This window comes from Pteropus alecto, unplaced genomic scaffold, assembly GCF_000325575.1.
Source record: "Pteropus alecto unplaced genomic scaffold, ASM32557v1 scaffold7, whole genome shotgun sequence".
NCBI lineage: Eukaryota > Metazoa > Chordata > Mammalia > Chiroptera > Pteropodidae > Pteropus > Pteropus alecto.
Window position 1 is genome coordinate 41192494 of NW_006494614.1, and position 25249 is coordinate 41217742.

At 46.5% G+C, this 25249-nt stretch overlaps 3 protein-coding genes across 6 annotated transcripts; 1 reads left to right on the forward strand and 2 right to left on the reverse strand.

Annotated features, from left to right (window-relative positions):
• Positions 1–3952: 3952 nt before the first annotated feature.
• Positions 3953–6254, forward strand: YJU2 (YJU2 splicing factor homolog). Of its 2 annotated transcripts, none has more exons than XM_025042889.1 (2): positions 3953–5410; positions 5475–6254. In XM_025042889.1, exon 1 carries the CDS (start codon positions 4067–4069, stop codon positions 5033–5035), a length of 969 nt encoding a protein of 322 aa, XP_024898657.1. In that variant the 5' UTR covers positions 3953–4066; the 3' UTR covers positions 5036–5410; positions 5475–6254. The 2 variants fall into 2 exon arrangements, with proteins under 2 accessions (XP_024898657.1, XP_024898658.1); XM_025042890.1 differs by having other exon boundaries at positions 3953–5346.
• Positions 6255–7417: 1163 nt separating this feature from the next.
• On the reverse strand, positions 7418–17506 carry CNPY3 (canopy FGF signaling regulator 3). Of its 3 annotated transcripts, XM_015600314.2 has the most exons (7): positions 17201–17495; positions 13651–13774; positions 13080–13137; positions 12881–13003; positions 11333–11455; positions 10984–11101; positions 7418–10640 (listed from the first exon to the last, which is right to left on the reverse strand). In XM_015600314.2, exons 1-7 carry the CDS (start codon positions 17361–17363, stop codon positions 10423–10425), a joined length of 927 nt encoding a protein of 308 aa, XP_015455800.1. In that variant the 5' UTR covers positions 17364–17495; the 3' UTR covers positions 7418–10422. The 3 variants fall into 3 exon arrangements, 2 of the variants coding, with proteins under 2 accessions (XP_015455800.1, XP_006926605.1); XM_006926543.3 differs by lacking the exon at positions 13080–13137 and having other exon boundaries at positions 12881–12977; positions 17201–17488; XR_003044485.1 differs by lacking the exons at positions 7418–10640; positions 10984–11101 and having other exon boundaries at positions 12881–12977; positions 17201–17506.
• Positions 17507–19499: 1993 nt separating this feature from the next.
• Positions 19500–24498, reverse strand: PTCRA (pre T cell antigen receptor alpha). Its single transcript, XM_025042772.1, has 4 exons — positions 24361–24498; positions 21768–22088; positions 20756–20800; positions 19500–20115 (listed from the first exon to the last, which is right to left on the reverse strand). The coding sequence occupies exons 1-4, from the start codon at positions 24416–24418 to the stop codon at positions 19610–19612; spliced, it is 930 nt and encodes a 309-aa protein (XP_024898540.1). The 5' UTR covers positions 24419–24498; the 3' UTR covers positions 19500–19609.
• Between the last annotated feature and the right edge of the window lie 751 nt (positions 24499–25249).

Genomic DNA, 25249 nt, shown 5'->3' on the forward strand with positions numbered 1-25249 from the left:
CATCCACCCATCTGGAGGCAAGTGCTCCTCTTCCTCTAGGTAACCCATCAAGCTTTTCTATGAGCTGCCTAAGGAGTCTGGTCCTTTCTTCCAAGTCCTTGACAATCAAGCACGCTTCTAAAGACCATCTGCTTTCCAGGAGGTGCTTACAGAGTGGGAAGTCCAGGTTCAGTGGTGGGACTGCTTGGTACTCTTGCTATTATATTGCTCATTGTTACTTCATGAATTGGTCATTTGGTTAGGTTAGTGTACATCTACCTTTCCTCCCAAAGCAGAAAGGTCTCAACCTAACAAGACTCTGGACTGGGGTGGATTCAGAAAGATGATGCCACCCAGCAAAGTCCAAGACAGCAAGAACAGCCTTCCCCACCTGTCTTTGTTCTTCTAGCTTCAGAAAGGGGGAGGTATAGAATTTAGAACAAAGGAGCTCTCCTCCCCTCACCCTTTTATTGTCTATAGAATCTGGGAGCTGGAGGAACCCCAAAGACCATTCTTAACCTTAGCACACAGACTGCCTCAGATAGGCTTGTATACGTCCAAGTCTAGGAGCCTTGTGCTTATGCTGACCCTACAGACAGTTCTTCAGCAACAGGCTTACAAAGGTACTGTATTGGGGAGTTGCAAGTAAACACAGAGTTTTCTTTTGTCAGAATATTCTGAGGAAAAATCCACTCTATTACTCTTAGACTTTGAAAAAAATCCATGTTAAGAATTATTCTCTCAGTTGCAGGCAGCAATCTGTGTGCTATGTCTTTGCATCAAGGCATAATCTATAACTACCTCTCTATATAGGGTGGCTTTTTTAAAAAGTATGAGGCCTTTCTAAGAAAATTAATTTCTTCCTTGTGTAGGAATTAATGCATTCTTTAGTTAAAATAAACTTGATATTTATTTTACCCTAAATCAGGAGGAAAGTAATTGGCTGGAAATTGATGAGCTGATAGTGATGCCTGTTAACTTACAATTTGGTCATAGTATAAGAAATGAAATTTTAAGGAAAAATAGACCTACTAAATTATTTACTTTTGCATAATGGAGTTCTGAAGTGCACTTAAGAAATTTGGGTGGGAAATGAAGAATGATGTTAAATTGGAATAACAACCAAAATGATAAAGAGATAATTTGTCACTATTTATAAATGGATTGGCTTGATATCTGAACAGTTAAGTGGCCTAGGGCAATTTGTTATTTCCCTTACTATTGCTTTATTTTTCATTTACTTTTACCTCTTAACCCTCTCTGAATGGATCTGAGATAAACCTGGGATTTTCTTAGGGCTCTAAATGCTGTTGGGAAATGTCACCTTTAAAAAACCAGGATAGTCTTGTCAACAGGTCATAAGATTCACAAGACTCTTTGGGTCTCAATATTCAAAGACAAGTATTCCTGTGATTTCGAATACCTTCTTCTCCTGGTAGTTATATAAATAATATTAAAGCCTGGGAGAAGAGCATTGATATGTAAATTTAGACATCTCTGCCCACTCTTTCATTTAGAGATTGTCATTCAAAGATTAGACTCCAGAGCTCTTTAATAAAACTAGATCCAAAAAAATTTTTTCATTTTGTTTTTTGTTTCATTTAGAAACAAAATTACCTAAGAAAAAAAGGAAAAAATTACCTAGAACAACTATTTAAGTAGCTTGCTTTTTGATTTCATGATTGTAACATGATTCCTCACAACCTTCCCAGGAAAACTTTTTCTTTTCCAGAAACTATTTCAGTTTTTCTTCCCTCCCCATTCCTGTTTTAAAACAAAATTTAAAATTTTTGGTGTAATGCATACCTCTGAATGTTTGTATAGACTTTTTGTGATTGATTTGCAGCCTTTAAAAGGCTAAAGGCCATACTCTCCATACTGATAAGGAATTTTATTTGAATATTTGGTTTTTATTTAAATATGCTTAAGATTTTTGAGTAATATAACATTTTACCAACATAACCATAATATGGTTTTTAAAAATAATGTTAGTAAATTTGAATTTAAAAATTACAGATTATGAGTATCTTCTAAATGTATTTTCCATTCAAAGACAAGGTTTTTGTTCCAAAATTAATAATTATTTGACTTCTTTCTTATCCAGTCATTTGTTAAAATGTCAAGATTATAGTGTCGTGAAATTTCATGCACTTTTTAACTTTTTTCCCTACTTTTAACTATCAAAAGTTTTCTTTTATCAGAATATTCTGAGGAAAAATCCACTCCATTACTCCTAGACTTTGAAAAAAATCTCATATTTTCTTCTCTTGACCATAAATTACTTGTTCTTATGCGTGTTTTAAATGGCTATACTGAGTGGATGTGCTGCAACTTGTTTAATCATTTCCCAGGTTCTGAACATTTAAAATGCTCCCACAACTTTTCAAGAGAATGAACACATGGATGATTATGATCAAATTATTTTCCAAATGGAATTTTTCTATTAACAATGTCACCCAAAATCAATATTTGTTTCCACTCTTCTCTACATGAAGATGTTATTTTTTGATGTTTCATTAAGTAGAAAATTGTATCTACTTGTTGTAATCCTCTTTAATTACTACCAAGTGTACCAAATAATTGCAGTCCTTCATCTCTAAATTATTTGTTCATGTCCTCTGCTCACTGAAATATATTGAAGCTGCCTTTTGTTTTACCTAGTTATTCTCTGTGAATTTTAGGTAACCCAAACCTGAGGCCCTGGACCAGGGAACAAAAGGTCACAGAATATAAATCAATTTATAGTTTGACTTAATAGAAAATAAGAAGAAGCGATTTTTAAAATATGCGACGTTTATTATTTGAAATTGGCTGAAAAGACTAAATTCTTTATCCCCAAATGTGAAACATGTTTGCAAAAAAACTTTAACTTGAATTACTATATAATCCAGCTATTCCACTTCTGGCTATTTATCCAAAGAATATAAAAACATGAATTGAAAAGATATATGGACCCCTATGTTCATTACAGCACTCTTTACAATATCAAAGATATGAAAACAACCTAAATAGTCATTGTCAGATGAATAAAGAAGGTGTGCTGTATATACCGAATGGAATACTACTCTGCCATAAAAAAAGAATGAAATCTTGTCATTTGGGACAAAATGGATAGACCTGGAGGATATTATGTTAAGTGAAGTTAAGTCAGACATAGAAAGACAAATAACATGATTTCACTCATATGCGAAATATAAAAACAAACAAAACCAAACTAAAACGGTTCACAGATACAGAGAACAGATTGATGATTACCAAAAGAAAAGTGGGTGGGGAGAAATGGGTAAAGGGAATCACTTACATGGTGATGGGTGGAAACTAGACTTGGTGGTCACAGATGGTGTATACAGATGTGGACCTATAAAGTTGTACACCTGAAACGTATACGACGTTAAAAACCAACGTTACATCAATTTAAAAAAAAAAAATGGAAGGGAGGAGGCTGGGGAAGGAATGAGGTGGGATGTCTTCTTTAAAGAGAAAACGCAGGCGGGCAGTGGAGGGACATTTGGGAGCTAGTTTGCGTGTATGGGGGAGGTAGGTTTGAAGCCTGGTCTTTGGGCCTGCCTGTATCTCAAGGTAAACTTGGGGTGTGGCGTCCACGGTGCTCCTTTGTCGCGACCTGTGTAGCCCGTGGTAACTGCCCCCCAGTCCCCACAGGAGTGCTGGAACACAGGAACGTGTGGGTTTCCAGAGGCCAGCACACAGAGTAAGAGCTCAAAACTGAGCGCTTTATTTGCTGAATAAAAGAATGAACAAAAGGGAGTGTCAAAAGCAGCAGTCACGCCGTAACACTAACAAAATCTTAACTAGCGCGGCGTCTCTTCATAACTTCTCCAAATCCAGACGGCCCCCGGAACCTTTGTCGCGCACTACCGAGGTTGCAACTCGGGAGAGAAGACGGAAGGATTCGGACCTTGACAGGCGGGGATTCAAACCAATGAAAAAGGCAAGATGTGCATACTGCAGCCAATAATAGGAGCATAAGGAAGTAACGCAAGCAGAAGGGTGCCAGGGTCAGTCCGGGACGTTCGGCAAACAGCGAGCTTAAGCAGTTCTGCGTTTGTGAGAATTGTAGGAGGCGAAGATGTCGGAGCGAAAAGTTTTAAACAAATACTATCCCCCTGACTTTGACCCGTCAAAGATCCCCAAGCTCAAGCTCCCCAAAGACCGGCAGTACGTGGTGCGGTTGATGGCCCCCTTCAACATGAGGTGTAAGACGTGCGGAGAATACATCTATAAAGGTAAGAAGTTCAACGCGCGCAAAGAGACGGTGCAGAACGAGGTTTACCTGGGGCTGCCCATCTTCCGCTTCTACATCAAGTGCACGCGTTGCCTGGCAGAGATCACCTTCAAGACAGACCCAGAAAACACAGACTACACCATGGAGCACGGAGCCACACGAAACTTCCAGGCTGAGAAGCTCTTGGAGGAGGAGGAGAAGAGAGTGCAGAAGGAGCGGGAGGACGAGGAGCTGAACAACCCAATGAAGGTGCTGGAGAACCGAACCAAGGACTCCAAGCTGGAAATGGAGGTACTGGAGAACCTGCAGGAGCTCAAGGACCTGAACCAGCGGCAGGCCCACGTGGACTTTGAGGCCATGCTGCGGCAGCACCGCCTGTCCGAGGAGGAGCGACAGAAGCAGGAGCAGGAGGAGGATGAGAGAGAGACGGCGGCATTGGTGGAAGAAGCTAAGAAACGAAGACTACTGGAGGACTCCGATTCGGAAGAAGATGATGCTGCTCCCGCCCCGCCCCAGCCTGCCCTTCGGTCCAACCCCACCGCCATCCTGGACGAGGCCCCGAAGGCAAAGAGGAAGGTGGAAAGCTGGGAGCGGAGCGTGGGCACCCTTGGCAGCAGGCCCCAGCTGTCAGGCCTCGTCGTGGTGAAGAAAACAGACCTGGATCGCAGCACTCCTCAAGGCCAGCGAGCACCCGCCCTGGACACTGTGAAGAACGGGAAACCTGCTGACCCTGCTCCCAGGACCTCCGGCGTCTCTTCCCTGAGCCAGCTTGGTGCATATTCCGACAGTGAGGACAGCAGTGGCAGCAACTGAGGTGTGTACCAAGTCAGGGGTCATATGTCCAGCTGCAGCCGGTAGTCAGAGCAAGGGGCCTTGACACCAACCAGAGCCAAGATCAAACATGAATGTCCTCGGAGGCTGGCTGGGCCAGCTAGGGCTTCACCTGAGGGACCCGGTTTCTCTCTTGTCTCAACCACAGCCCTTTGGGGCTTCGAAATCAGCTCATGCTGTTTCTGGCACCAGGTTTAGGGCTGCAACATCCCTGAAGGGATGCATCCTTTCTTGGACATTCCTTGACATGTCAGCTGTGCTTTGGGCTTGTGGGTGAGATCACCTATCCCCAGGTGGCTCTATCCCTTGACATGTCAGCTGTGCTTTGGGCTTGTGGGTGAGATCACCTATCCCCAGGTGGCTCTATCCCTTGACATGTCAGCCGTGTTTTGGGCTTGTGGGTGAGATCACCTATTCCCAGTTGGCTCTATCCCTTCCCTCCACGAATCTTCTGGAAGCAATGAAAGGAACCCACAAAAAAAAAAAAAAAGAGCTTAGGAACATTGCTGCCACCAGACATACTTCAAGGCAATTCAAATTTCAGGCCACATTAAAATCCTAGAATTGGGAATTATGTACATACAGTAACTACAAATGGAGTGGTGGGTAGAGAGCTGGTGACATCCTGGCACAAGTAGAAATACATTTTTCAGAAGATGGACTCTGAACTCCAGTCCAAGCTGCTGAGAAAACTCTTCTGCTGACTGTGTCTACCCAGATTGAACACTGGGATGCTGTGGGAGGGGCAGGAAACCATCTACCCCCATGGACTCTGCTAGCAGATTTATCACAATGAATCCCTTTTTGGACTTTTTAATATACCAAATAAGACTTAATCTGTTTATTAATAAAGTCTCATTAAGTAAATGTAAGGCTGGTCCCTATACCATTGGGTAGTAAAACTAATTTATTATTAAGCTCAGTGCACCTATGAGAATTGCACCGATGTGTCTGAAGAGAGGTTCTCTTTGACCATGTCACACTTTGTTAAAAGCAGTTTTAAGGTGTGTTAACCTCCACTAATATCTCTTTGGTATATGCTGATCTGCTGTTTTTCCACATAAAAATGACACTCTTTGAGCCCTGGTAATAGGCTAAGCATTGCTCATGAAACAGATGATTTAAAACATACCATCACATCTAAGTGAGTTGGAGAGTAAAATACCAAGACTATTTTGGTGATTAAATCGTAACAAAATAACATCTGGCATTTTGAGTGTCTTATTTTTTGTTCAGAGAATCTTTTATATTTTAGTGGGGATTGGTGGTGATAGATGGCATCACCCCTGGAATGGGGTCAGTCTGCTTCTCCCAATGTGCAGCAACGATCACATTGTGAAATTTTAATTTGTTGGCCTGTACCTTAATAGATGGAGAGTACACTTTTAGAAAAAGAGTAAAATTGGATTTCTTTTATAGAGAGAAAAACCAGCATAAGGATCAAGCTGGCTTTAAGCTATACACAACTGTAAACTTTGACAAAGTAGAAAGACTTGAAGGTTAACTCATTACTACATTACTGACATTAAATTCTGAAGATATTAATAGATTAGTGGACAGCAGTTGGTCTGCCTTCTAGAAGAGAGTTATATAAGGGGAGGATGGTTTCCAAGCCAATAAGCTATAGCTTCAGGGTATTATGGCATTATGGCTGTGACCTAGGACACTGAAGCCATTTCATTTGGCTCAACCTAGTTGGGCCACTTAACATGTGACCTTGTTTTATGTGCTTCATTCATTCAACAGATATTTATTAAGAAACTTCTCTGTGCCAGGCACTGTATTAAGTGTTGGGGATGCAACAGGGGACAAAATAGACAAAAATCCCTGTTCTTTCTGTGGGGTGTATTGGAAGATGTTTTTGGGGTGATGGTAATAGTTTCATAATCTGGATGCTGGTGAGTTGGATGGTGTTTGTAAAAATTCATTGAGCTGTATACACTATGTGCACTTCTCTGTATTTTACTTCAATATTTAAAAAAATCCATGGTCTTGTGGAGATCACAGCCATATTAAATGAGTTAAGCATGTAGAGTTATGTGCTTGCCACATAGTATGCATTCAAAAAAAAAAATGGCTTCTATTATTAATCCAGTGAAACTCCTTAAAGCAAACTAGGCCATTGGGATATTCAAGAGATTCAGCTAGCTCTGACACTAAGATTAGTACCCAGTCTTTCCATAAAAGTTAGGCATAGCCCATGCATCTGTTGTGAAAAATTTTTTTTTTTTCTCAAGATCAAAAAATAAGAGCAATTCTGTTAGCACTTGCAACTAAGTGATGTGAGGCTGCTGTGAACACTTGGATAGGTTGTGCACTGCACAAGGGCTCCATATTTAAGGGGTTGCCATTCATATCTCAAACTTCATGGGTTTGCATATTTATTATAATTTTCTGTCAGGAATTCTGGTGACTAAATGTCTTATTCTAACAAAACATATCAAAACAACTTTCAGACAGATGGAAATCAAAGGTGTCAAGAGCATCATTTTCTAACTGTCAAAACGATGCTGCATGGGAATACCACCCAGGGACTTGGAAATAACGAGAGGAGTTTGCCTTCTAGGAGCTGCCGTTGGAAACAAATACGCAGAAGCCCGACCCCTGAGACTTGACTATCTGGGCCTATGGTTATTTTAATCATCAAATCGGAACAAATTGGCTTTAGGGTTTGTTCATCGGCCTTTGTAGTTCTGGATGGAAGTCTCCAACAGAGATCCTCTGGCATTCTGACAAGTCGTGTTTCTGAGGACAAGACCTTGATAGTATGACTTCATTGAAGCCCTGCTCTCTCTTAGAAATTCCCTCCCGAGTTTCTCCTGGTGAAGTGGGGTCTAGCTGGCCTCATCTTAAGGACCTTGAGAGATGTTTGTTAAGCAGACAAGCTCCTAGGTCCCCAACCCAGCAAATCTGAGGTGGGCCCAAACAGCTGTATGTTTAACAAGCATTCTATATCCAGGTGAATGTAGGAAAACCATGTTATAATACGGTTTCTAATAAGAACTAAAATCAGGTTACCTTGAGCTCTCAGGCAGTTCCCTTACCTTATGGAAGGAAGGGGTGTGGGAAAGTGGGAGGCAATATTCAAGTTCAGAAAAGCTTGTATATGTATTGGGAGAGAAAAAAAAAAGAAAACTTGGGAAGCTGGAGCCTCCCTTTTGCCTTTTCTAAGCTGGGCCAGGGTCAAAGCTGCCTGCTGGAGCGGGTGGGTAGAGAGCTAGTGAGTGTGTAACATGCCTGACCCTTCTGGGGGCTGGGGGGAGGGAGAGAGCTATCATGGGACAGCCACAGGTCAAAGAGCAAAGTAGTCACAGTGCTGTCTGCCCTCTGGTCTGGGCCTGGGATTGGACCACTGGGCCAACACCCCAGTAATGGGACAGATCTTTGCCTCATCCTACTCTAAAGATCAATGAAGCTTTGAGGACAAATATAAGACAGGTACTGAAGTGCTATGGGTTAGGGTTAGTGACAGAATGGGGGAATCAGACTGGAAATCCATGGGGCTGCAAATAGTTCTCCAGCCCTGGGTTCCAGACCCACCCCCACCCCCAATCATTTCTTATGCTCAGAACAAAGTCCAGTTTGCAACACGAGTCTAGGCTGGAATCTCACAGCCCTTTTAACAGGGGGCAGTATCGGTCCTGGAAATGGGGCCATGGGAGGCTAGACGAAAAAAGTATCATCCTTCAAGGACCTGTTCTAAACCTCACGAGCCAGAAGATAAAAAACTTCCAGTTTGCTCTACTTTCTCTAGCCTTGGCTGCCCCCACTTGTTGGGGAACAGAAGACGGGCTGAGCCCAGGATATGTGGGAACCCTTCATCCCCCGTTGTTCAGACCTGAGCCTCTTCACCAGAAGCTGAAGAATCTGGGGCTCTTCAGCAGCGCATCCCCTACTACCAACTGGGCCCAGCACAGGAAGTGTGAGGGAGTCTGTGTGGGTGCTCAAAGGGGGCCTGGTGGGGGTGCAGCGCTGGAGAGACCTTCCAGCGTTCACTCTAAGCAGCAACAGCTGCTTCCTACTTTCCTTTTAAAAGAGGTGTGGTGCTGGGGGTGGGTTAAGACCAAGAAACCAAACCAATTCAATATGAATCACACTGCCAGTGCCAGGTATTGGGGGATGGCGTCCTGGAAGCTGTGGGGTAGTAGAGTCTGAAAGCTGTGGGGTAGTAGAGTCTGAGTGCCAGCTGTGGGGTAGTAGAGTCTGAGTGCCAGCTGTACAGTTATTAACAGCAGGACTTTGGGAACATCATTTGACTTGAGCCTCAGTTTCCTTTTCTACAAAATGGAGTTAATAGCGCTCACTCCTTGAGTGCATTGTAAGGGGTAAAATTAGAGCATTGTGAATAGTGCAGTTGTCATCGCTACTGCTACTGAATGCCCTGATCCCTGCCCTCAGGACAGGCTGGGCAGGTGCCTGAGTCCCACTCTTCCTCCCTAGAGACCAGCCTTCCTGTTCCTCCCTTGCTCCCAGAGAACATGGTATAACCAACTGTTGTTGGGGGATTGAAGTGTCCTGCCCTTCGGGCTCCAGGCACAACAGCTAAAAAGGGCAGAGTGATCAATCAGGTGTGGTCATCAGGGAGCAAGGTTCAAGAACAGGCAGGGCCAGATGGAGGTGAGAATGAGGAGCAGGGGCTGGTGGGGCTACCAGTAAACTTTACACAACAAACAGGAAGGCTTTGGAAGGGAGGGAGGGAGAGAGGGAATGAGGGCAGCCAAGTGTCCAGGGCACAAGTGAGGCTGCTCCAAGCTTGGGGAGCTCAGGGAGACCAAGGGCACTGTGCTGGGACTCGCCCCAAGGTGAGGGGCAGGGAAGAGCAATAAGGGGCTCCAGGCCCCTCTGAGGGGCTGAAGGTGACTCAGAAATCAGAACAAAGAAGGCCAAAAGGTTTTTACTCTGTGAGCCCTGGGGAGGGTCAGGCAGAGCACAAGGTGTCCACAGGAGGGGTGAGCAGAGAGGAGGAGCTGAGGCCTGCAGTCTTGCTTCCCTGTGAGGGGAAGAGTGAGAAGTAAAGGCCAGGCGTGCCCTTCACAAGGGCTTTGGAGGGCTCCAGTCTTGGGGCCCAGCTCTGACACCTGCCCCTCGAGTTCACAATGGAGTCCTCGGCAGTCCTCAAATCGCATGGCCTGCCTGAAGCTTTGCCAGGAGAAAAATGCTTGGCAGAAAGAAAAGGCTGGAGTGGGCTGACTGCAGCTGATCTGAGTTCTTCCCAGAGCTGTGGCTTTCCCCAACAGGAACACAGCTGAGGCAGGGAGGACCTGAGGCTGGAAGAGCTGTCTTTGCCTGCCAGAGCCCTGCCCAAGATTCTTCACCTTCCAGGTTGGGGTCTCCATCTCCGTCTCCGATCAGGAGATGCTGGGTTAAGCTCAAAGCTCATCCGGGGGGCTGTGTGTGAGGGGGGATGCCTTCTGGATGCCCTCATCCTCCTCGGGGCTGGGATCTCCCTCGAGGCCACCCAGCTCCTTTCTCTGTTTGCTGCCACCGCCACTTGAGGCCTTGGCCCTGCTGCTCTTCTTCTTGGACTTCTTTCCTCCCAGGGCGGCTGTGTCCCCCTTCTTGCCAGACCACTGCTCTGCCAGGCAACCTGGGGTGAGGAGAGATACCCTCAACAGAATGTTTTCCTGGCTGAGGAGTACTGATTGGGAAGCTGCTGAGAGTGGCAACTGGAACTGGTGCCTGACGTCCAAGTCCCTATCGCCCACCCCACTGTGGCCCCCAAGCCCCTTTGGGGGAATCTGAGTTCTGTGCATATTATTCTGCACCTGGTTTCAGTGCCTCTTACCCAACCTTGTCCCATCAAGCTCCCTGAGGGCAGAGATCCCACGACACCCTCTATTTCTTTTTGTCTTCTACCTACCCACCTCCCCTGAGGCGGGACAAACAATAAAATCTAGGGCTGCCCTGCCTTCTCCCTCCCTCAGACTCACTGGTGTCCTTGCCCTTCAGCACGTGGTTGGCGCAAAGGAATTGAGTCAGGTCCTCCTCCTGGTGGTTCCTGTACCAGTCCTCGATCACCTCCTCAAACTCTTCCACCAGCACGTCGCACTGTTAATTACAACATCCCACATTGGCAAAGCCCCAGCACTGACTGACTTCCAGAGCTCAACTGAGCTTCACAACCCACTGCAAGACAGGCAGGTGGCTGTGATTCTCCTGAGGAAACTGAAGCAGACAGGAGAAATGTCGTCAGCCCTTGGTGGCCTCCCACAGCCATAGACCCAATCCTCACCCACCCTTGTGGGGCACAGTAACCTCTGAAGGCTGAAGGGACTGTACCTGCTTCTTGAGGTCGGCCACCTCTGCAGAGGTCTCATTCCACAGCTCATAGGGGATGTCCATCACCACTTTGACCCCTTTGTGTACCAAGTTGTGAAGCGTCTCAAAAGTCTCTGACATGCCCTAGAAGAGGTGACCAGACATGAGAGGCAAAGTCCCTTCTCTACTTCCTGCCCTCCACTCCAGGTGGTGTTGGAGGCCCAAGGACTTAGCTTTGAGAAGTCAAGACCCTCTAAGCCTTCTCACACTTGACCTCACCTTCCTCTCCCATCTTTTAGGCTTGTCTCCTCCAACCCCTCTACACACATGCGTGCATACATGCGCATGCACACATGTATGCGCTCTCTCTCTCTCTCTATCTCTCTGTCCTGCCTCCCCACATCTCATCCTTTCCAAAAGGTCTGCTGTTGCCCTCAGGCCCTTTGAACATATACTCCTTTTCCAGGAAATGTCTTGGCTCTGCCCCATCACTATGGCTGGGCACACTCACTCCCCCACATCCAGGCCCAGTAACCTCTGATTCTTCCTTGGTGGAAAGAGGGCACAGGCAAGGTAGGAAGGGACTCTTCCATAAAAAATATTTCTTCCAGTTACCTAGGCTTCTTCCTGGAGACAACATACTATCTATTTCTTCTATTTTTCCAGAGATCGTGCATGCAAATACAAGCAAACAGACATACAAATATATCCTCTTCTTCTCCACCCCCACTTTTTACACGAGCAGTAATTTTCATACACACTACTCTGCACCTTGCCTTTTTTATTTAATAATACACCTTGGAGATAACTTTAGTTCAATTCATAAAGAGTTACCTCATTCTTTGTTTTCCAGTTGCTTAGTAGTCCACTGAAGGGCCACATTAGCGTGTTTCTAATTTTTTTGTTATGTAAAATTACTTTAAACATTTTCACATTAAAGCAAACATGGATTTATTACCAATTAGGGTACAAAATTCATACAAATTTTAAAGCTAAAATCTAAGACTTCTTGCTGCTTGAGACTGTCCCTCTAGGTTTCCCAGGGCTTTCTGACTGATTTCCTTTGCTAGGAGGGTACTTAGGTGGAGAAATGTGCCAGGCACGGAAAATAGAGAGACAAAGAAGTATGGGCCTTGTTGTAAGAAGTTCATTATCCAGGGAAAGAAGCCTTCATGCACATAGTAAGTGCCTTAAATGTCACCCAGATGGGAGGTCGAGGTAGGGGTCCTATGCGCCCAGAGGAGGGACAGGGCAATCACCACCTACATCCCCAAGAATCTTCTGACATCTCCTCTAAACCCTCACATTCTGACTTCTCCCTGTACAAGTACTTTAGGCTCCATGGAAGCTGTACCCTGGGGCATTTCTGTCTGTCTGAAACTGAGGCAGGACCTTATGCCATGGAAAAGTCAGACAACCCAGCAGGGGAGGAGTGTAAACAGCAATCCACAAAGAATGAGAAGAGGCCAAGAAGGGAAGCTCTCAGGGCAAATTGCACCCACTCCAGCAGATACCTTAACCACATGCAGGCCTGGCCCCAGCGGAGAGGAAGAACAAGCACAATCCTACCTTGGCAAACCGGTTGCTGCCAGTCCTCTCCTTGTGCAGGCTATAGTCCAGGAGCCTCTTGCAAATGGTCTCGGTGACTTCAATTAACCGTAAGTCCCTGCCAAGACAGCAGCACGAGAGGAACTGAGTTCCCTTCCTAGCCCCAAGGGACCAGTGGTCCGTCCCTCCAGCCCTGCTACCCAACACCTGCACATCTCACCAACGGGAAGTCAGAGCTGGAAGGAAGATAGGTCATCTGGTCTGGGGGCTCTGAAATGCTGGAACACAGACCAGAGAGACAAAATTTTAACAGCTCTATGGGAAGGAAATTTTTTATAAAGCTCAGTGATTTAGTAGATTGTTTTATAAAGCAAAATGTATTAGCTTTTGATGTGAAAATATCATTTCATTTTGAAAGGATGATACTAATTGATGTAAGGTTTTTTTCGGGGGGAGTGTTTTTAATATTTATATCTGGAAAAATTAAAGTTGGCAATCCTGTGTTACCAATATTTTAAAAAATTGCATTGGTCCATGACATCCAAGAGTCTGGGAATCACTGATAAGGTCCAAAAGTCTTGCTTTTACAGATAAGGAATTGAAGACCAGAGGAATTGAGGGATTTAGGAAGGTCACACGATTAGTTGTGGGTAGAACCAAGGGTAAAACTTAGGTCTCAGAGCTGCCTCCCTTTGGAGGGTTTGCCTGGCTGGAAGGAAGAGGAGAACTATAAGCCACTGAAGCCCCGAGAAACAAAGCAGGCCAGGACAGTGGGTCCCCCATTCACTTACGATTTGGTGTATTTGACTCCAGAGGCCTTCCTGTCCAGGATGCCATAGCCTGTGTCGATGACCTCTTTGGTCTTGCCAGTTTCCTCAAAGGCTGACTTCAACTCCACAGCGACATATTTACACACTGGAGAAGGGAGACAGCATAGTGTACTGAGTGCATGTGCCTTTGATGGCAGCCAGCTCCCAGCAAAACAGACCCAAGTGGACACCTTTCCCAGACTGGGTTAGTCAATGCTCAGGGCAGAGAAGAGGTTAGAACCAGATCACCAAATGGAGTTCTCTAGGTGAAATTTGGCTCCAAGATCCACAGCCCCATCTCCACTCTTGGCCATTATCTCACTGACTTCACTTCTCCAAGCTCCTTCCAGCTCCTACCCCCAACTCCTGCAATCATTTTACTTTAAAAAAATTTCAAACATACAGAAAGGCTGAAAAGCCGAAAGAGTACAATGAGTAACTATATACCTTCCATTCATATTCAAGAGTTGTTAGTGATTTACCACAACCTCTCTTCAATATATAGGACAATGTGATAATATAATAATTTACCTCAACATTAATACATTGTTTCTGCTAAACCATTTTGAAAGTAAGTTGCAAACATCATGATCTTTCACTCCTAAATATGTCATCACACATCTGAGAACAGGGATCCTTCTCTTACCTAACTTTAAAACAAATCTGATACTCAGAAACTTAACAATAATTCCAAGATCATCTAATACTTAGTCTGTATTGAAATTTCCCCAACTGTCCCCCAAATGTGTTTTATGGCTGTTTATCACTGGATTTCATATGTTGTGCCAACACCAGCTCTCTATTCCTGCCAAGTTAATTTGCTCGATACCCTCCGGAGGCCTTGTTTCTATTGTTTCTGTACATTTATTTCTTCATTTCCTCTTACTCTTCCTCAAATAGTTATTAAGCAACCCTATGTGTTAGGCACTGTCTGGGGATTCAGAAATGAAAACAAGATCCCTCCCTTCCAGATATATAAACACATAATTCTCACTGCATAAAGAATGCTGTCACTGAGGTGTGAAGTACCTGAGGCCTTAGGAAAGTGCTTACTGCCCTCTAGGGGCTTTGGGGCTTTTCTGCCCTTTCCCCCAACCTCTCATCTTAAAAGCCTCCTACCCCCAGGAAACCCATCTGGACTAATCCCACCTGCTCTTGATTTCATTCTAGGATCTAAAGGCTCTCACTAAGGCCCTTCGGTCATTTCTTGTATTTCTCCAATTAGGTAACAGAGTATCCAAAATGAGTATCATGTACGGGATTTTTTCTGTATTGCTCTAGTCTGGGACTCTACGTGTTGGATACGTGATAAATATTGCTGAGAGACTGTGTTTGTGGTTGAGCAGCTTCTGATGCCTCTGAATAGAACATGGTCTGCAGGCTAACTGCCATCAGCGTTGTTATAACACTGACAACAGAGTTTGGTAGAAAACCAATTTACCTCTAAAACAAATGCATCCCCTGGAGGCCTGCTTGGTGAAATTTTATAACATGCATTACTACATGGCTTAGAGAACTTGGAATACATGAAAAATTTTAAATATAAGCTGGTGATCTCAGAGTCTACAATGAATTGAGAGTGTCTCATCTCCCTGGCTCTCCATCCAGGACCACCTGGGCTCTCTCCCCTCTTCTGTTCCGTACTCTATGCAAGGTCATCATTTTTCTGGCTCCTCTGCTCCCTTCTCCCACGCCCTCAACATGCAGTATTCCAGGCCCAGGGGGTTCGAACCCATCAAGCCATCTCTCTTATACTCATTAACCACAACCTTGCTTCCTAACTCTTCCAAACATTACCTCCTCAAGAACCCCTCTGGAGATCCCACCCAGAACCAGACCTGGAGGGGACTCATGGCACAGACCCCAGACCTTCATGGACATCCACCCATTCTTTTTTCTGGGTGAGTTCTTCCTCTGTGCCAAGGCCCGTTCCACTCAGGCTACTAAACCAGAAGGCAGGCTTTGTGGGCCAGACACAGTAAGCATTTAATAACAAAGGTGTAACTACAATAAATAAAAGTAAATATACGCTCTTAAGAGAAGCCTAACGGATGGAGTTTGCCAAGCCATCCTGTGACTGAAAATCCCTTTTAAATTAATCTCTACCAATCACCTACAAAATGAGGTTGGACTAGAACAACCTCTTGCCAGCTCTATGCTTCTATAAGTCTGTGAATGCCTTTACAGAAAAGAAATGTGAGCTTCTTAGGCTATGAGACTAATGAGAGAAACAGTAGCGGCTCTTTAGTATCAGAATAAAATAGAAAACAGAGAAGAAGAAGTGAAACCCGCAAAGGATGTCAGTTAGGCCTAGAGAAATAGTGAATGGAAAGCATCATAATCCTCTGTCTATTCAGGGAAGCAAGGGAGAAAGTAGAGGCTGGAACTCATACTAGGAGACCTCTCAGTGAAGTCAGCCCATCTCTGAAGCATCTCACCTTTAATTTCTCAAATGGAAGGATTATGTGCCCTAAACCACCCCACCCCCACTTCCCAGTGCTTAGGGAACATCTGGCCTGCTGTAGGCTTTGAACTGTGATGAAATAAATTTATAGGAAACTTTCTGGAGGGCCTGGAGTTAGGGATGTGGGAAGGAAGTAGAGACTCTAAAGGTCTGAGGAGAAAACTGAGAAACAGAGGGGAGGAAGAAAAGCTGGGCCCTTCATAGCTCCGGATCACTGCTTTGTGTTCTGGCTCTTTTCTCTCTTCTCTCTTCTCCTCTCCTCCCCTTCCCTCCCTCTCTCTCTCTCTGAAGTTCCACACCTCTACCCTTATGTCTTTGGAATGCACTTTTTTTCTATACTCCTAAAATCTTCTTCCCTCATCAAGTTCTCCCAGGCTTTATTCTCCCAAAGTGACCCCACAGGCCTCAGGCCCTCCTCCTTCCTCCACATCCACCTACAGCCTCCCGTTTATTAATTTTTATTCCAAAAATATTTACTGGGCGCCTACCAGGCACTGTGTGAATAAATATCTGAGCTCACAGCTAGTGGGATAGGCGGTGAATTACACAAATTAGATTGCAGTGAGGGCACAAAGGGGAGAGTCTCAGGTTCTTCTTCCCTTCTGACTAGTCATATGAATCTTTTCAGTTCCTCAAACCTGGCCTTTGCTTCTCAGCCTGTAGGCCTCTGCATCTGTGGGACCTTCTCTTTTTATTTCTCTTCACCTGGCCGACTCCTAATTACTCTTCGGCTTCCTATCCGAAGTCTTTCCTGACTTTCCTCTACACTTGGCCTTTCGTCCCATCTTTAGGCTGGACTAGATGCTCCTCACTCGACTTCCAAAACTCTGTAGCTCCTACATCACTGCATCTACTACCCTGGAAGATAACTGCTTGTTTTTACTTCTTTGTGAACTCTAGGTGCACCGAGACCTGATCTCTCGCCCGCCCAGCGTCCCTCATAGAGCCAAGCACACAGTAGGTTCAAGGAAGAGTCTCACTGAGGAGCCCAGGACCCTGGACCCGCAGATTCTTCTCTGTAAGCCCCACCCCTCCAACAGAATACTCCTGTGGGCCCCGCCCCCTCACCTTCGCATTTGCTAGGCAGGCGAACCCAGTCAGTCTCCTCGGCGTGGACCCGGCTCAGGCCCAGCTCCGGGGTCGGCTGCAGCAGCAGCAGCAGCAGCAGCAAGGGAAGCAGCAGAAGCCAGCGGGGCCTGCGCCGGGACACGGGCTCAGGGAATGGCTCCATGGCCCAGCCAGACCCGACCCAAGCAGACCCGGCTGCGTTTCCTCCCGCTGCGCGCGCTGGGCAGCTTCCCAGAGCAGCTTCCGGGACTGCACACGTGCCTCGGCGTAACCCGGGCAACAGCGAGCCCCCGGCCCTCTCCTTCCTCCCGCTGCCTGGGCCCGCCCCCAGAGCCCATGGAGGCCCGCGGACTGCGCAGCCAATAGGGGTTCGCCTTCTAGCGAATGAGCGGACGACCTTTTTTTCAGCCTCAACATATGAGAGAGCGGATGGTGGCTTCAGTGACCAATGGGAACATCTTTTCCCACCCCCTCAAGGAGGACCAGGACCAGGGGAGCGGAACAGCCAGCTGGGCTTGAGTGGTTCAGGTCCGGCGCGCTGATCCTGGAATAGGTGTGAAAGGCCGTCATCACTGCCTTCTTCGCCTCCTTGCACGTCATTTCCCTCCTGGGGTCATAATACAGCAAGCTCTTACGGAGCTCCTGTTTTTTCAATTTTATTATTATTGCTATTGTTTTAATTGCCAGCCACTCTAGTAGGTTCTATGAGACCAGGGTGAGACCAGGACGCCAACAGTCCCCAGCCTTTAAACAGCTTTCTTAGTTCCCAGTAACCCTAGATTTGTCCCAGTGACAACGAGAGCATCTCCTCTCTGAGCCTCAGTTTCTATCTGAATGACTAAGTGATCCTCTTAGCTGCTATTTGAGGCTTTCCTGTTGCTGGAAAGCTCAAGGAGGTAATGGAATTAAAGCTTATCGAGTGGATTGTAAAAAGTTCATCTTTTTTTTTTTTTTTTTTTTTAGTGTGTAACCTCAGTCCTTCTTACTGCCCTATTATTTATTTCTTTGGATTCTGAGCTCCCAGAAGGCAGGTATTTGATTGATTTATTTAGGCCCAGGAGCCCTCCTGGGAAATAATGTTAAGCCAGCTTCAGTGGGGGTTCAGAGTCTGGAGCATGGCAGGGTCGGGGGAATTGGGGCAAGATGGGGTGGGATGTTGAAGCTAAGGGAAGCTGTACTTCCAGAATGAGAAGACATTTACCGAGGCAAGAATTAGTTTGGCAGGAGCCCTGGGCTCAGCATCTTGGCTGAGAGCTGGGAAGGGACAGTAACTGAAGGAAGTCTGAGGCTATGGCTGGACATGCTCCACCCTGACCCAGCCTACCTCTTCCTCTGTCTGTGTGTTGAGGAAGGAGCAGGCCCTGTGGGGATGGTGGATGATTCATCCCCAGAAGTTGTAGAACTCTCTCCATCCCAAAGAATCCAAAAAAAAGAGGTGGAGAATCTTCTTACGGGTCGGTGAGAGATGGGCAGTAGAAGAGACAGTGATGGTTTTCATCGACCAGCCCCTGAGAGGGCACAAGGAAGCTGGAGAGGTCGTTGACACCATATTAGGGGGAGGGGAGAAATGTTAGGCATAGTTCCCTACCACCACCTCGGAGGAAGGAAGACCAAGGTAGCACCATTGATCCAATAGACTGTCCTGTGCTGCCCAGAGGACATCTAGGTTCACATAAAAACACGCAGAAATTCTTGGAGTGATTACTGAGAGGAACCCCTGGGAATGGCTGGATTTCCTACCAGCTCTGGAGAAACGAGACACACCGGTTACACTCCATCATGGAAACCTCATATTCTATCCATACAAGAACCTTCTTTAGGAAACAAAACAAAACAAACCTCTTTAGTGCCTGGCTCAGAGTTGATGCTCAGTGACTATTTGTCAAATGACTAATGACCCTTAATTGATTAATAACATGTAAGTTTGGAATTACCATACATGCTCTTGGCATTGGACATAATCCTGGCCCTGTTCACTTCCGTTGAGTCTGTACAAGACTTCTCCTCAGGCCTAGCATCCCACTTTACTGGGTTCCTGGGCTCCTTGTCCTGACCTCTCACAGAGGTCAGGGCCAGGATGAGGAGACAGAGAAGGGGCCTTGCCCCATGTCCAGCTATTGGGTAAGGTGGACAGTGTCCTCCCCAACTCCCAGCCCCACTCTGCAATTCCCAGTTTCACCCTCAGGAAGCCCTCTTCCTCCGGGAAGCCTTCCCAGATCTCTGCCTCCTCTAAATCTGCCAAATTCCCTTGGCCCAGAGGAGACATGAATTAAAATATTTTTTATTTGCTTATGTCATTGAAGTTCTCCCTTAATTGCACCTCAAATATCCCAGTGCCTGGGTCAATTACCACCCTCAAGTGGCTCCCAGTCTGTTGGGAGAGACGCAGCTTTTTCCCTCAGAAAACCCTTAGCTGGAGTTGGGGAGACAAAGCCCAAAACTCAGGAAGCTCCGATCTGCAGGAGGAGGCAGATCACATACAAATGCTCCAAGGCTGGAAGCTGGGATATTGAGGGCAGGTCCAGAACACCAGGTCCAAACTGGCCCTGTAGGGAGCGTCCCCTCCTCCCAGACTGGGCTCCTAGGATTCGGACCGGGACAGCGGGTGTGAACTCTGCAGGTGGCCCGGGGCTGCAGCATCGGCGGGGCAGACCGGATGAGCCCTCGGCCTGTGGTGCTCGCCTCACTGCGGCGACTCCAGTCGGTGGGGTTGGAGGGCTCTCCTATCGGCAAAGGCTGCGGGCCCGTGAGCGGGGCGGGGAGCCGGGGATCCCCCGGGCCAGGCGCTCGGGACAGACTCCCCCGCACAGCGGGCAGGGCGCGGAGGCGGCTGCAAGTCAGAAGCACGTCAAACAGCAAAAGCTTGAAGAGCAATAGGCGCAGCGCCCCCAGCCGCAGCGCCTGGCCTGGCGTCTCTGCTAGAGGAGAAAGGAGTGAGTTAGGGACCCCGAGGCTGACCCTCAGCCCCCGACCCCCAAGAGAATGTTCCCTCAGCCCTTGCCATTCCTTCTGCCTTTCGTCCCCCAAATCCTGGGAAAGTCCTTCCTAGTATTTAACCTAAGCTCTTACTGGTAATAATAACAAACACCTGTCTAACCTTCATTTTATTTTATTCCCCAACAACCAGGGGGATGTAGACCAGGCAAGAATCTGCATGGGATGCAGAGGAGAGTAACAAGCTCAAAATTCTCTATTTGGTCAGGAAGAGAACCGGACTGGTTGGTGACTCTCTGTCCAGCAGTTGATGAGACTTTCCACCACCCAGTCTCCCCCGAGACTCCCCAGGATCTGATGTGGAGACTGTCTATCTGGGCTGCCCAAGGAGAACTTCAAGGACCCTTTCGTTAACTTTCACCTGCACATCTCAACTGGTGTCCAGGAACTAGGCTGGGGTCAGAGGATCTATCCCCATCTTATCCACTGGCAGACAGAGGCCTAGGGTCCAGTGCACCAACGCAGCAAGGCAGCCTCTTCAGGAGACACCCACCAACCCCCCGGTAGGACCCATCAGGCCACAGCCCAACAGGGCCTAAGGTGTTGGTCCCCAGTACTCACCCCTGAGAGGCTCCCAGAGGCAGGTCCTGGCTGAGGAAGTCTCTCCTGCCCGCCAAGGAGAAGGTAGTGAGATTTGGGATGGGCTGTGCCCTTTACCCCAGTGCTATTCCCTAGCCCTGGCACAGGGCAGCTATTCATGCCATGTTGGAAATAAGGACAAATGAACCAGTAGTGGGAACCCTGAGCCCATTTGCTGCAAGTCTCCAAGGGATCCAGATCTCCCTAACGCCCTGCTGTTCCCTATTCTGTGCCCTGGAGAGACTGAGGTGCCTCAGCACTTTTAGACAAGGAATCAATTCTCTTAGCAGCCTTCTTTGGAAGGTAGGGCATTTGTTCAATGAAAATTCCCATTTGGAAGGTGATAAAACTGACATAATCCAAAAAGAGGAAGTAAGTCATCTGATCAGTAATAATAATAACCAACTTTGGACATATTACTTAACCCTTCTGTGCCTATAAAGCGAGAGAAATAATATGACCTACTTCATAAATATGAAGTGTTTATAACAGCGCCTGGCACAGAGTAAACACTGAATAAGTAAGTGATAGCAATTTATTATTTTATTATTGTTTGGTTCTAATAGGTAGAGTGTCATATATAAGGTGATATATATAGATACGGATAGTAATCCTAGGTATATATATAGAGATATTAGCCTTGGTATGATAGGGTTAATATATATACCTTGATGTACATATATATATATATGTGTGTGTGTGTGTGTGTGTGTGTGTGTGTATCTCAACCCTAGGAGGGAACAGGCATTATTACATCTTGGAAGTCATGCATCAGAGCCTGGATATGAGTGAGATATCATAGTTGCAAATCCCAGGATTCAGGGCCCTGAGGCCACCCTGCTCTGAGCCCAGGCATCACTTCATCTAGATGGTTGGTACTTGGATACCCTTTATGCTCCATGGCCTGGGCCTGTCTTCCCTCTCACCATATTCTGGTTTCTGGGTATGTGAAAGGGACAGGGGGCATCCAAAGGGCCTCAGGCTCTGTCCCCACCTGACAGTTGTAGAGGCTGTGTGCTCTGGCTGGAGTCCCCAGTCCCAGGCCCGGTGTGGCAGACCAAGTTCTCCCAGGCTTCCAGCTCCTCAGAAGGCAGGGATAGTTGGGCCAAGCTAGTCCAGGTGCCGTCCGCTGCTGGGGAAGGGCCATAGGTGAAGGCGTCCAGTGCACTGCCATTGCCAGCTGAGAACCAGATGGGGCTCTCAAGGCCAGGGGGTGCAACATCAAGGACCAGGCAGACCACCAATGTCTGCTGCTTCCCATCCACCAGCAGTGTGATTGGTGGGGCCAGAGAGGGGAAGGGTGTGCTGCCCACACCTGCAAGAGAGCACACACCTGTGGGGGACTAGATCTGTCCATGCCCTCCCAGGCCACCATCTCGTTGTAGGCTTCTATGTTTCCACATATCCTTCCATCATCCATCTATCTATCATTCTATCCATCCCTCTCTCCTTGCATCTACCCATCTAACCACTATTCCTTCCCTCAATCCTTTCATTCATGCATCTATTCATCAATTCTTCTATCATCCATCTTTCCTACATCTCTTCTCTCTACCTTCCATCTGTATGTCCATTCATCCATCCATCCTTCCACCACCTGTCTGTCATATCTGTCTGAAACTTTCTGTGCAGGAACTGGGGATATAACATTAATTAAGAGATTGTGCCTGCTTTTAAGGAACTCAGTGCCATGGGAAAGACAGCAAATGCATAAATTAATACTTATAATACCTTGTTGTGCCAGTCTCAGGAGAGTGGTTGCCTCTGGGGAGAAAGAGAAGGAAATAGGATCTGAAATGAGAATAAAGTGGGCTTCAAATGTATCTGTAACTTTCTGTTTCTTTAAAAAAATATCTGACTAGAATATGGCAATATTTTAGCCATTTGTTAATCTGAGTGGAGTATACATGGGTGTTTGTAGTATTATTCTAGATTTTTTTCTGTAAGTCTGTAGTATTTTTTAACAGCTTTGTTTAGCAATAATTCATGTACCATACAGTCGACCCATTTAAAGTATATGCCTGTACTATTTCATAAAAAAAAAAGTCATATGGGTACTACAAACATCTGTCCTATATTTTCCAGAATAGTCCTTATTTTCCACAATCTTATTCTTTGCAGTAAAGATGACTCACTTAATATGTAACAAAATATTATTTTTGAATAGTTGGATACTTTTTCCATATAAATGAAATCTCAAAGGCTAAAACCTCCAATCAAATTCACAGCATGAGTGAAGAGCAGCCAGGCTAAAGAAATGTCCCAGGGTGCAGGGATGTGGGAATCTTGTGGGGACGAAGGAGCGTGGGGTGTAGGCTGCTCGGGAAAGATTTATTGAAGGTCACATAGCTGACCTAGTAGCATGTGAATGCGAAGTAGCCCACTCAGGATTTGAACTCAGATCTCTGTGACTCTAAATGCCACAGACCACACCCCCTGGAAGTTATGACTAAGGTTTTGCTACATGACCCAGTGGACCAAGTCTGGGCCCTGGCCTTCGACAGACTTGCTTTGACTCCTACTTCATCCATTTAATTTACTGAGTCCCAATTGTCCCATTAGTATAATGGGGTTAATAACACCAGCCCCATAAAATTGTTGTGAAGAATAGAGTTCATGAATGTAAAACACCAGTGCACATAAGTATCAGTATTATTATCAATACTAATATTAATATGGCATTGCAAACAAAAGGAGCAGAGAAGACTGGGAATGAGCTCCAGGAACCTCAACCTCCCGAGTCTTTTCAGTTATAGAGAGAGAGACACTCTCCAAGTTAAGTTCAACATCTACCTCCTCCACGAAGCTTTCCGAATTACTCCCTCTCACCCTGGCTGCTTCCTTCCCAGAGCTCAGGCCTCCTGTCATGGGCATTCCCTGCTTCATATGGGTGTGGTTTATCTCCCTAGCAAGGGGGAGCTGGCAACACTCTGGGGGCCAGCTTTAGACCAAGGAGATGCCCTGACTCAAAGGTCAAGGACTTTCCCCTACCACACACATGCAAATGTGCACATGCTTCTAGATGAAACTGGAGTTCTCAAAACGCTAGTCCTTTGGCTCTAGACTTGATCCCTGGAAGACTAGGGGTAAGTACACCTGGAAAATCATTGAAGTCTTGGGACTTCTCTTGGGAGCCCATTGATAAGGGGTAGCTGGGAGTGAACATGAGACATGAGCCCTGTTGGAACTGGGCACCTTGAGGGCAGAATACTGGGAAAGGAAGGACAGGAGAAGACTTCACAATGTTTCCCATGCCCCATATCACATAATACAGCCCCAGCTACACCACCCCACTCCCATGGACACGCACCCAGATTGCTCTTGTTTCTCTATACCTCCAAGAGGTGACTGTCCTCCCTACCAACACTGTGGACTCCAGGAGAGGAGGACTTGGGGCCCCAGTAGCTGGGCGATAGAGTACAATAGGGAAGGGATGATGGCCTTCTGGTGAGACTCTCCCCAGGGGGCCCCAAAGTGCCTCTGTCCTTCATTCCTGCATCCCATCCACACACAGGGAGCCCAGATTAAGGGAATAGGTTTGGGCTGACTAATTGGGGTACAGAGGGGGATACAGAGAGGGAGCTCACCTGTGGGCAGGGCTGGACACCCGAGGGCCAGGAGAAGCAGCAGCCAAGTCCCGGCCATGGCCCACCTGAGAGGAGGCAGGACACAGCTGCAGACCTGATGTGTGGGCTGTTGGAGGAGGCACCCACAAGAGTGTCTTCCAGGCCACAGGCCCAGCTGCACCTCAGCTGCTCCACCACGAAGCCGTTTCCCCGGGTGAGGGGCCCCTTCCACCCAACCCTGGCCTCCAAACCCAATCCTCTCTCACAGGGCCAGGGAACTCAGGGTGGCACTCCCACGGCAGGAGCCGGATGCCCACACTCCCTCTTATCTGAAGAGCACTTCACAGTGCAAAGCCTTTTCCCAGTCACTAGCCCTGCTGTCTATAGGATACAGAGCATGAGGTAGTATGTCAGGTGCTTAATATACAGCGCTCATTCCATCCACCCAACTACTGTGAGCTTCATTTCACAAGTGAGACAACTGAAGCTGAAAGAGATTGAGTGACCTGCCCAAGGCCACACAACTGGCAGGTGGCAGAGCCAGGGCCAGCTGTTTCCTGATGGCTGGCTTTACTATAGCCAAAAAACCCAATAAACTTATTTCCATGTTGTTACACCCGCTCCTTTTAAATAGCATTTATTTTTTAGAGCAGTTTCAGGTTTACAGCAAAATTGAACAGAAGGTTCAGAGATTTCCCATATAATCCCTGCACTGTCACATAAAACTCCTTATTTTAAAAAATAAATTAATAAACTTTTTATAAATGCCATTTTCAGTGACTCTGCTAAATTTTAGCTAGTTGTCATTTTGACCCTGAAACTTCCCATCTAAGTATACACACTAATGAAATAATAAGAGATTCAGTCAATGTAAGACAAAGATTTATGCACAAACATGTTCTTTGAAGTA

Bases quoted from the DNA above. Each gene is read 5' to 3' on its own strand.
- YJU2 (XM_025042889.1), top strand. From the start codon at position 4,067: ATGTCGGAGCGAAAAGTTTTAAACAAATACTATCCCCCTGACTTTGAC.
- CNPY3 (XM_015600314.2), bottom strand. From the start codon at position 17,363: ATGGAGCCATTCCCTGAGCCCGTGTCCCGGCGCAGGCCCCGCTGGCTT. The intron at 13,138-13,650 runs GTAAGTGAATGG...TCTGTGTTCCAG, and splicing joins GGAGTCAAATACACCAAATC to CATTTCAGAGCCCCCAGACC. The intron at 11,102-11,332 runs GTACAGTCCCTT...TGTAATTAACAG, and splicing joins TGGCCGACCTCAAGAAGCAG to TGCGACGTGCTGGTGGAAGA.
- PTCRA (XM_025042772.1), bottom strand. From the start codon at position 24,418: ATGGCCGGGACTTGGCTGCTGCTTCTCCTGGCCCTCGGGTGTCCAGCC. The intron at 22,089-24,360 runs GTGAGCTCCCTC...GCTCTCTTGCAG, and splicing joins GTGTCCAGCCCTGCCCACAG to GTGTGGGCAGCACACCCTTC. The intron at 20,116-20,755 runs GTGAGTACTGGG...CTCCTCTAGCAG, and splicing joins CCTCTGGGAGCCTCTCAGGG to AGACGCCAGGCCAGGCGCTG.